At 48.7% G+C, this 12,154-nt stretch overlaps 1 protein-coding gene across 10 annotated transcripts in view; it reads left to right on the forward strand.

Moving 5' to 3' along the window:
• The window catches only part of LOC147730890 (CYFIP-related Rac1 interactor A-like), a 166,244-nt gene that overhangs the window by 44,029 nt on the left and 110,061 nt on the right, over nucleotides 1-12,154 (forward strand). For all 10 annotated transcript variants that reach the window (XM_086955760.1, XM_086955765.1, XM_086955762.1 and 7 more), the window contains one exon: nucleotides 1,452-1,557. In XM_086955760.1, coding sequence (XP_086811886.1) covers nucleotides 1,452-1,557 — 106 coding nt within the window. The remainder of the gene's footprint in view (nucleotides 1-1,451; nucleotides 1,558-12,154) is intronic.

Consider the following 12,154-nt stretch of genomic DNA (forward strand, 5'->3'; position numbering starts at 1 on the left):
TTGGCTAGCTCATTTATGTGGGTGTAGCCTTAAGGCCAGAGCTAGGGACTTTGAAACTGGGGAACCAGGTTTGAGTCTCGGCATCGGCTCAACATCCTATAATTCTGGACATATTACTTAATCATCCCCGTGCCTAAAAGAAACTGCAATTAACAATTGGGGGAGAGAGAGAGCAAGGGGGTGGATTCCTTCTCCCAGATAATATAAATAAAGAACAAGAATCCACCAAATTGGGTGCTGTGTTCCCTACAATGGTGAGGAGCACAAAATGTAGGGAGCACAAAGTGTTTGTAAAATACCCCTCACACACCAAAAGGACCCATGGTGTCATGCTTCATCATTGGGGTCTTCGCACCCCTCTACGGGATGCAGCGTGCTATGACCTACGGCTACACGGGAGCACTATCTCGTGTAGACTATGTGTGGTGTGTGTGAGGGTTCGGTGTGAGTATGTGGTGAGGTAATTAAAGTGAGTGATTTATTAAAAAGGTACCTGGCGGAGCAGTGTTCGGTGGCAGAAGGACGTTACCAGTGCAGTAACCCGGGCCAGTGGACCCAAATTCTCCCCCAACGTTCGGAGGCTCATGAGGCATTGTACTATTGAACATCAAGTTTATTGCATATTAGCAAAGAACTACATAAACTGTGTAGGCATATTACAGCACTACAATTTCACTTTTGTGTAAAAATCACTTTTTACTTAGAAAAACGTGAGTAAATTGGGGTGTGGTGCACCCTGCCCTGAAGAAGGGGTCTTACCCCGAAACATGTCGACGCACCCTAGAGGCGATGTGCTTAATATCACATAATCACCTCAACCTGCACACCTTTTTAACAGTACCAGCCTGGGGGCTTATTAAAGTAGTTCTGATTCACCCCACGAGCCAGGTACCTTTTTAATAAATCACTCACTTACTTTAATTACCTCACCACATACTCACACCGAACCCTCACACACACCACACATAGTCTACACGAGATAGTGCTCCAGCGTAGCCGTAGGTCATAGCACGCCGCATCCCGTAGAGGGGTCCGAAGACCCCAATGATGAAGCATGACACCAAGGGTCCTTTTGGTGTGTGAGGGGTATTTTACAAACACGTTGTGCTCCCCACATGTTGTGCTCCCCACCATTGAGGGGAACACAGTGCCCAATGTGGTGGATTCTTGTTGTTTATTTATAAAAAAGAAACTGACCGTGTGTAATGTTACTGGTGCTCATGTAAAGCGCTCGAATACCTGGGGGACTAATTGCGCTGTAAAAAAAAATGCAAAGAAATATGATATAAAATAGTGTGAAGGCATGGCATTATTATTAGGGTTGGTTTGGATTAAAAATCGGCCCAGGCACGCATAAAAAAATTGTCCCACATTAGCATAATGCCTTCCCTCAAATCCGACGCTGATTAATATCGATTCTGACTTCCCTGCCCTGTGCTTCTCCGTTGCAGGCGATTCAGAACCCCGGAGACCTCCAGCTGCAAGAGAAGGCCTGGAATGCGGTGTGCCCCCTGGTGGCGAAGCTGAAGCGCTTCTATGAATTCTCTCTTCGATTAGGTGAGCGGAAAGCACATCCGAGCCACAGGCTGAACAGGCAGGGCTGAGGGATGGAGCTCAGCCATTGAGTTGGGGGGGGGGGGGGGGGGGGGTGGATCGCAAACTAACAAGGCGGTGGGCGGCTGGGGTGAGATGATCAAGGGGACAGCATTATACGCACACATTACATCTTTTACATGTAGATGTGAACTTCAGACACACACTATCTCTATTATTTCTGCAATCCTAAAAACAACCCTACCTTCCTTTACCTCGGCTCTGCAAATTCCTAAAACCAAAACAACAAGCATTTACAATGCAATGGTTTTGCCTTTGTTAAAGTTTGAGCTATTGGCAATGCTCTTGACATTATTTTTATTTATGTTTTTTTTTAACATAAATAAATGGCATTGTCATTTGCAATGCCAATAGCTTTATCTTTCGCAAATGACACCCACAAACACCTACAGAGAGCCCCCCCAACACACACCCACACAGAGCCCCCCCCCACACACTGCGAGCCCCCCCACACACGGGCCATCAAACTAAAGAGGGTTTTATGTGAGTACTGGGCTATTTACACCATTCATTCACTTGTTAGCTTGGTTCACACCACAGAAGTTCTAAAACATAAATACAAACATAACTGATGTCAAGGTGTAGATGTGTTAAAACTAAACGATGTTTTGAAATTAACTTTTGATCCACTTAAAAATGTAAATACATTACAGTTAATATGTACGAATAATATTTTTATTCATGTACCCAACTATGCGTTATTCATAAAAAAGACTAACAAAATTTAAGGAAAAAAAAAAAAGAATCTAGTGCTAGTCGTGACATGAAACAGGCCTAATACAGGAAAAAATTGTCATCAAGAGGAAATGGTCATTAAGCTACAATAGGAATATTTAGCCCAACACAGGTATCAGCAAGCAAAGCTGCGCTGTAAAGTTAACTCTTCAAAGAGCATCTCTTGCCAATAACAAAGAACCTCATCTCCTTCTGCCCTCTAGAGCAACGCTTTTGTAAATGATATTGAATCGTTCCCACTCTGCTACTTCTCAAAACAGCACGCTTCAGGTATGGAGCAGGTTTGCTTTCCCATGTATGTCTGTATTTGAGGTGAGTTGCATGAAAAAGATGCATCACCTTATCAAAGAGGAACTCCAATAGCCCCCAGCACCTCCCTTTGCCAGGAGGATGTGAACTCCTACACAGAAGCAGGGCAGAGTCCTCCATGCTGGGCCCTTGGCCCAGGATAGAAGGAGACGCATTCTGTGGAGAATGACAATGTGCTAAATGGGGACCCTGCCCCAGATCTGACAAACAACACCTACATCTGACCTCGGGAATTTGTCCTCGGGCCCCAGAGAATAAATCCGACCCTGGCTGAAGCCTTAGGCCGGTCAGCAGGTCGAAAGCAGCAGGGCCGTCATCCCATGCGGATGTCAACAGTGTAAGTGCACAGTTTTTCTGTCGACCTAAACTTCTCCCCCGTGTCCCCTCCACTCCAAAATCTAGGGGGGGAGGGGATAAATCCCTTACGCTTCCTGTTCCCATCAACGAAGATAGTCAGAGCAGTCACAACAGACACACATGGACATGGTCATACACGAGCAGTCACCGAGCAGGAGCTCACACAGACGTGTAGGCGCACACAAACCGGCGGTGTCACCAGCAACATTGAAGTTTGACAACTCGTCTGGACATCATTTAACAATAGTATTAGACAGGGGGCTTCTTGCAGACAGTCACAGGGCCTCGAGAAGAACCACCCATAGGTCCCCGACAGACGTTCGTAGTCTTTACGGTCTATGGGGACGGACATTTCCAGTGTCCTGCGGATCCTGCTTTGGAGGTGTTTATGGGATGGGGAAAGAGACGAACAACCCCACCCCGCCTTCTTTTTTTTAATTCAGTCTTGGTACACGCACTCTTCCTGCGCGCTGGGTTTGCCCTAGTTGCCTCCAAGTTATGAGCACGAGGGGCAAATAGGAGCTCACACAGACGTGTAGGCGCACACAAACCGGCGGTGTCACCAGCAGCATTGAAGTTTGACAACTCGTCTGGACATCATTTAACAATAGTATTAGACAGGGGGCTTCTTGCAGACAGTCACAGGGCCTCGAGAAGAACCACCCATAGGTCCCCGACAGACGTTCGTAGTCTTTACGGTCTATGGGGGCGGACATTTCCAGTGTCCTGCGGATCCTGCTTTGAGGTGTTTATGGGATGAGGAAAGAGACGAACATCCCCACCCGCCTTCATTTTTTTTAATTCAGTCTTGGTACACGCACTCTTCCTGTACGCTGGGTTTGCCCTAGTTGCCTCCAAGTTATGAGCACGAGGGGCAAATATGAGTGTATCCAGACCATTTAATCCTTGGCCTCTATTTAGAAACAAGAACCTCCCACCCCGTCCCCCCCCCTCACACACACACACACACTTCTTCGGGCAAGAAAGTTCCAAGGTTAGGAGACAGAGACGACTGCTGACATGACACAGTGCCAGCCCCTCCGCCTCGCCTCCTCCTGCTCTTCCTCTTTTTACCTCACCAGATCGTACCCGCAAGAACCTTATCTGTTTTGGGAGTCGCTGGGCCTCAACCCTCCGCGCTGCCAGATGTTCCTCAATACCAATCCCTTGCCTACATGTTTGTTGTCCCTGGCCCTTCGGATTGTGGCAAGCGTCTGCCCCGGGAGAGAAACGCAGCGCTGAGCGCTCCACGTCCGAGATAAGGCGAGGAGTGACGCACTACATCTGCAACAGATAGCTTACCACACACCTTTCTCGTACAATTCATCTTTCCAATGAAAGACAGGTTCGTCTTCAAATTGTTTGTCCCTTATGTGGTGGTTAGAATGCAGTGCATGTTTAGAGGCCTTTCTGAATCACTGACGATCCCTTAACACTAGATTGCATGGTCACTGTCAGGGCCCACTGCTCAAACCTGCAACTGCAGTACTCTCGATCGATGTCCGCATTTGACATGCTAGAAGTAAAATAATCCATTTGCCCCTCACAAGCGTAACAAAAATGAAATCAGGTGACCTGCATGTAACTGCCAAAATGTAAACAAGCCTATTCGGAGAGCGGGAGGGGGGCGGGAACGGGCATTGTAGAGCAAAGCACGGGCACCAGCGGGAGGGGGGCGGGAACGGGGCCGGAGACACGGAGAGCGGAGAGGCAGCGGGAGGGGGGCGGGAACGGGCATTGTAGAGCAAAGCACGGGCACCAGCGGGAGGGGGGCGGGAACGGGGCCGGAGACACGGAGAGCAGGAGAGGCAGCGGGAGGGGGGCGGGAACGGGCATTGCAGAGCAAAGCACGGGCACCAGCGGGAGGGGGGCGGGAATGGGGGCCGGAGACACGGAGAGCGGGAGAGGCAGCGGGAGGGGGGCGGGAACGGGCATTGTAGAGCAAAGCACGGGCACCAGCGGGAGGGGGGCGGGAACGGGGGCCGGAGACACGGAGAGCGGGAGAGGGGGTGGGAACGTCCAAAAAATAAAAGCAAGCACTCACCTGGACTTCTTCCGGGTGCCATCAATGCCGGACCAGATTCAGGGGCATTCCCGAGAATTGGCTTTCGGCTGACATAGCGTGACGTCGCCAAAAGCCAAAAATTCTCGGGAACGCCCCCGAATCTGGTCCGAGATTGACGGACAGAGCCCTCTCCCAATGGCTAGCCTCCATTTATGGAGCTAGCCAATGGGAGGAGGGGGCGGATACCCGACCCCACACAGAAATATCATAAAGTTTTTGGGCTCATGCGCACTACGTGCGCATCGCCAGTCAAAACCTAAAAAGTACCTCTCTTTACCTCAACCCGCCATGAACCCAAAACACTTACCGCCTTTACCTCTACCCACCCGGAAAACCATAAACATTCCTCACCTCACTTTACCTCTCCCCACCCCTGAACCCGACAACCCTTACCTACCTTTACCACTACCCACCACTGAACCCTAAAAATCTCTCCCTTCTTTACCTCTACCCACATTTGACCCCTTAATACCTCATCCTCAACACATCCTTTTTTAAGTGACATAAAAATGATGTCATAAAAAAAATATGCCTAGTAACAAGGTCTGCATTGTAAAACACTAAAAAGACCCACGTTGTACTTATCGGTGTTGAATAGGTTTGCGTTGTAATGTCCACCCTGGTAAACATCCTGCTGTAAATGTTACATACTAATTTGCACTTATTCCAGCAGTTCTTCTGTGTGTGCTGATTTACTACCTTTTGCGGTGAAGCGGTCCCTGTGGCCCTCCTTTCGAGTGACTCAGTAATTCAAATGATATTTATCGCACCCGATTAAATGCGATTCGGCCAAGTCGGAAGTTATCATGTGTGATAAATACCACTGACTTTGAAGTTTTGGGGGGATAACATGCAGATTCTGGTGCTGACTGCACCAAAATCTGCATAACTACGATATGTGCGGTAATAGCAGTTACTGCGCATATTGCAATTAACTAGGTCAATCTTAATGAGGGACTAAATATATCGAAATTCCAATCTAAAAAATGAACAAGTTAAAATCTCTTCTCTAAGTGAGATGAGGGCAGGAGAAACAAGCATTGAAAATGCAATATGTCTCGCCCTCGTTTAAGTTAAAGCAATTCTGTTTGTAATTAGGTGGCTTTTTAGCTTTGCTTTTACTAGTGTTTTTCAAACTTTCATGTACATAACATGCATATGTATGCATATATGTATGCATGCATTTATATTTATATAGATGTGCAGATGTGTATATATATATATATATGTTTACATATGTATGTATACATATATATATACACACACACACACACATATATATATATATATATATATATATAAATGCATATGCATATATATACACACATATTTATATATGTGCATATACCTGCGCGTAGTGAGGTAGGGAGAGAGGTGTAGAGGTAGAGAGAGAGGTAGAGGTAGAGAGGAAGAGAGAAAACAGATGGATGGATGGGTGGGTGGATGGATGGGTAGGTGGGTTGGTGGAAGGATGGGTGGGTGGGAGGGTGGATGGATGGGTGTGTGGGAGGGTGGATGGATAGGTGGGTGGATGGATGGATGGGTGGGTGGGTGTATGGATGGATGTGCTAACAAGTGAAACGTGAGAAGTACAAGAGTGAGATGGGGAGACAAGAGAACAGACTACTGAGAAGGGGTGGGAGAAAGGGGAGTGAGAAATCAGAAAGGCTAGACAAGGAAGAATGGAGTGTAAAGAGATGAAGATGTTGTTGATGAAAGTGAAAAGACAGGGATAGGGGAGAGAGAGGGGATGTGGGTTGATAGAGAAAAAGAGAAAAACAGCCAGAAAGGTAGAGCGTCGGGGTTGTGGGAGAGAGAGGAGCACAGGGTAGCATCCTGGGAGGCAGTCGCTCAGCACCAGGTGCTATCGCGAGAGAATAGCAGAGAGTGCTAACACCTCGTGCCTCTTCTCTAGTCTCTGTTGGCGGAAGTGTTTTATTTCATGCCTTGCTTTACTGTTTAGGTCTGGCCACTGAGCTCATAGTAGCCAAGCTGTGCTCTCCCCAGACAGACAACCCACCTCAGACATCTGTAACCGGTCAGGCCGTGGAGGTAACTTTCCGGGCGAGTCGGAGTGGCCTTGAGCTGTTAGTGCGGCCTCGCCTTGGGCACTTTAACTGCAGTGTACGGGAGCCCTTTGTAGTGCGACTCCAATACTTTAGGGTATGAAGTGGTGGCAACGATATGGAACGGCATGGTTCAGCCGTGGGAGTGACGCACAGCCAGAGAGAGCGCCAGTATTCCCTGAAAAGAACCGAAGGTGAAGACTCGCAAACAGCGGAAATGGGGAAGTGGCTGCCACCGGAGACCGGCTCCGGTATGACTCCTGCTCAGCCTGCAAAGGGGCTGAAATAGGGCACTGTGGCTCAAAAACACGAAGTAAAAACAATTTAACATTAAAACTGCATGACCTACCAGAGGGTTATTATTTTACCTGCACACGAGGACTACAAGGTCCAGCATGCCGCGAAGAACTCACCCACCTGAGGAACCACCCACTGGAGGTTTGAAATTATGACGGCAAGCACTGCAGGTTCGTAGCAGAGTGACATCACATGGCATACCTCTGATGAAGTTGAAGGTTCAACGAAACGCGTAAGGACTGCCAGATGGACATATTTGAATAAAAAGTGTACGGGAGCCCTTTGTAGTGCGACTACAATACTTCAGGGTATGAAGTGGTGGCAACGACATATATATATATACACACACACATATATATATAAATGCATATGCATATATATATACACATATTTATATATGTGCATATGTGCATAGTAGTGTGGCTCACTGGTTAGAGGCGGCAGACCCGAGAGCAGAGGACGGCCCGGGACCAGAGTTCGATTCCCGGCGCGGCAGGTTTCTGGACCAGGGTCAGCGGACTCGATAATTCTCTCGCCTCGGTGCCCACTCTGATCAGCGATCACACTCGGCAACTCTGGGCATTAGCTTGCCTCATCTTCACTAACGGCCCCACCAGACTGCCGGGGATGCCTGGTCTCACCCTGGAGATACCCATTAAGGGACCATCTCTCAGGGAAGCCAGGAAGGGTTTCGCAGCGGTCGAAGCGCCTTGGGACCCTACGGGTAAGTAGTGCGCTATATAAATGCCAATACATACAATACATACACGTAGTGAGGTAGGGAGAGAGGTGTAGAGGTAGAGAGAGGTGTAGAGGTAGAGAGAGAGGTAGAGAGGAAGAGAGAAAACAGATGGATGGATGGGTGGGTGGATGGATGGGTAGGTGGGTGGGTGGATGGATAGGTGGGTGGATGGATGGATGGGTGGGTGGATGGATGGTTTGGTGGGTGTATGGATGGATGTGCTAACAAGTGAAACGTGAGAAGTACCAGAGTGAGATGGGGAGACAAGAGAACAGACTACTGAGAAGGGGTGGGAGAAAGGGGAGTGAGAGATCAGAAAAGCTAGACAAGGAAGAATGGAGTGTAAAGAGATGATGAGGTTGTTGATGAAAGTGAAAAGACAGGGATAGGGGAGAGAGAGGGGATGGGGGTTGATAGAGAAATAGAGAAAAACAGCCAGAAAGCTAGAGCGTAGGGGTTGTGGGAGAGAGAGGAGCACAGGGTATCATCCTGGGAGGCAGTCGCTCAGCACCAGGTGCTATCGCAAGAGAATAGCAGAGAGTGCTAACACCTCGCGCCTCTTCTCTAGTCTCTGTTGGCGGAAGTGTTTTATTTCATGCCTTGCTTTACTGTTTAGGTCTGGCCACTGAGCTCATAAAGTAGCCAAGCTGTGCTCTCCACAGACAGACAACCCACCTCAGACATCTGTAACCGGTCAGGCCGTGGAGGTAACTTTCCGGGCGAGTCGGAGTGGCCTTGAGCTGTTAGTGCGGCCTCGCCTTGGGCACTTTAACGGCAGGCACCGGGTTTACAAGCCTTCGTAAAACGTGGCCATTAGCGCTAGCTGTAACCCTTAATACCTCCCTGAGGAGCCGCTGAGAGCAGAGTCCAGGTTGCAGCCGAGCAGCGGAGGGGCCGGTGCGTTACTCTTCTTGTGACACGGCGTGATATATCATCAGCTGTGTTTGCTGACCCGGAGAGACGTGTCACAGCCTCCCCTCAGGGCGTCGCACCACACCTGCACTATGGGGCGAGGAGGGCATGTGAGGTAATTTACACAGGCCGGGCAGAGGCTGGGAGAAAGGACGAAAAGGAGTGGGAGAGGAGTGAACAGTGGAGGAAGAAACTGTGTGAGAAAGAATGAGATGGAGTGGGCGAAAGGACAGGATGGAGGGTAAGACATCAAGAGAACGAGTGGATGGTGGTGAGAAAACGTAGAAGAGCAAAAGAGGAAGAAATGGGTAATATATAGAAGAATTGTGGAGGAGATGGGGAGAAAAGACAAAAAATAGAAAGAGAAAAGAGGCAAGAGAAAGAACTAGGTGGTGGACAGGTAGGTAGGAGAAAAAAAGACAAGAGGATGGACAGACGGATTGATGGTTAGTTGGGTGGGTGGATTAACAATTGGGCAGGTGGATGGATAGATTAGGGACTCAGGGACCAGCGGGTGCAGAAGCGTTGCAGCTTCAAGAACTCAGATTAAAATGTGTTTATAAAATACACCTTTTTCTCCCTTTCATTGTAGTTGGCGATCAGTAACAAATGCGAGAAGCATGTACGATCGCTACGGCTGGCACAGTCTGGAATGTTTTTTTTTTATGATGCTAGGGGACCTGTTTATTTAAGAAAGACATTCATTGTAGTAACAAAAACAAGCTTTAGGAAGTTAGGAAGGGGCTGGCAACACCACGCTTCGGGAACGGGGGCGTGATGGATGGATTATGGATTAAGGGGCCGGGGGGGCAGAAGCATTGCAGCTTCAAGCAAGCGTCTGGTCCCTAAGCTTTGAGTGACAGGTTCAGAGCTCCAGGACAGGAAGGCAGGTCTGCAGAAGAAAGGAGGATGCTAAAAGTAAGATGTAAGTCGTCTTGATCTTTAGGGAGTGGGCTCCCTGTCCGGCTCGGTCTGCAGATGAGGTGGCTCTAGAAACTTCCAAGCTTGCCTGTGTCAATGACCTGCATCTTTAACATGGACGCGTCGGGTGATGCTGCAATGCCCACACGTGAGCTGACATGTTCGGGCACAATGCCCTTTGTGAAAGTTAGTAAGCTCGGAGGATGACTACAGCTGTGGGTTCAGGCACCATCATTTAAATGTCCCTGATTAATAGCTACACGGAAGACCACAAGTACAGAACCACAGGACGTAAACGCTTTAGCCGGGTTTCACAAAGCTTTAATTGGCGATTTATATCCCCCAAGTTTAACAGAGCTGTGCTACCCGAGGTTTCAACATTACTAATTTGGCTATGGTCAATAACTGACCGGTTTGCCCACGTGCTCATGCCAGCCTATGCTGATTCCCAGGCTGGAGAACCCCCGCTCTGCACCAGAGTACACAACATGCACCAAGCTTCTCGGATATCTGTTCCACTGAACCCTCGCATACCTCTGGAGCCGCAACATTTTACCAGGCTGAGGAACGTTCAGTGCACTGTACTACTGTACGAGATGGGACATTTCGGTAGGTGTAAAGCCGCCACGGGTTCGAGACTGGGCTTCGATAACTTTTGAGGCACTGGCGACGCAGCACGGAGTTCATTAGCAAGGCTTGGCCCGTGCGAATCGGTATTTATTAGTCTGTGTTCTCAGGAGAATATGGCAAGGCTTCGAGACATAATAATAACGCGTTACTCGCCTCAGTTAATGGACGCAGTTAAATCTCGAGCTTCTCCGCTCCGATGCATTTTTAATCACAAAGCATACCAGACCCAGTCCAATAAAGTGAAGGTTAAAACAAGGCACCTCTTGTTAGTTGCAGCCTTTCCAGCCTTGTAGGTGTGCATGAGAAACGGTTTCTGCAAATGCTCAGGTTTCATTCCTTGCCTCAGCGGTACTTTAACAAGCGCTCGCCAGGCACCCGCGCTTCGCTTATAACAATTTAAAAGTAAAGCGCGGGTGCCACGACTATACTAAAATGAAAGAAATAGATGTTTTTTCTATTCTTTACTTTTGGTATAATCGCCGCACCCGCGCTTTACTTTTAAAATGTTATAAGTAAAGCGCGGGTGCCCCGATTAGACCAAAAGTAAAGAAATAGAAAAAAACATCTATTTCTTTCATTTTGGTATAATCGCGGCACCGCCACGACGTAGACTTTCCTCTTTTTACCATCCCACTTGGACGGGCTTGGCCTGACTTCCTTGTGGCGTAAAAGGTTTATTATCTTCTTTATGGGGCCATCTGTTTGGACCCAATAAGAAGATAATAAACCTTTTACGCCAGAAGTAAGTCAGGGGACCCAGTCCAAGTGGGGAGGCTCTAAAAGAGAAAACTGTACGTCACTGGAAGCTCTTTTCCAATGGGTAGCCACCGTTTAGCATGAACGGTGACGTGGCTTAAAGCCCGCTAGTGAATCTCCCCAATACCACTAAATTTCGCCAGCGAGACTGCGCATGTGCGCAGTCTTACGATAGGCTTCGACCTAAAAACAACACAGATATAGCAGACCCGAATCAGAGCCCTCTGACCCCACTACCAAGCCAAGGATTCATATATTATAGGAGTTTCACACCCCAAACACCCCAAGCAAAAGACCAAAATTTGAGGCACACGCACTGGCATAGCAAAGGGGGCGGTCTGCCATGGGTGGAAAGAGTTTTGGTGGTATTGGGGGGGTCATTTGCGGCCGTCGTGGGGTGACAAATGCAAGAATCGGCAGCTCCCCCGCTCTGACCTGCAGCTGTAGCGGGCGACAAACCAAGGAATCGCCAGCACCCCCACCACCACCACCACCCTCTCCCGCTGCTCTTACCTGTGGCCGTAGTGAGGCGGCAAGGACTGCCACAGTGGCAAGGGGTCTAGCTACATCACTGGGCACAGGGTAACAAGACGGGGCCTGGGAAAGGTGAGAGCATGACTAGCTGTGAGGGTCAGAGAAAAGGTAAGAGCAGCAGTAGAGGCAGGTGTGAGTGAACAAAAAACGTGGTATCTGGGAGAGTAAAGGAAAAGACGCATGAGATCATGGCACAAGTGTTTAAGGGAGTGCTGA

Source organism: Lissotriton vulgaris, chromosome 2_1 (assembly GCF_964263255.1).
Source record: "Lissotriton vulgaris chromosome 2_1, aLisVul1.2, whole genome shotgun sequence".
NCBI lineage: Eukaryota > Metazoa > Chordata > Amphibia > Caudata > Salamandridae > Lissotriton > Lissotriton vulgaris.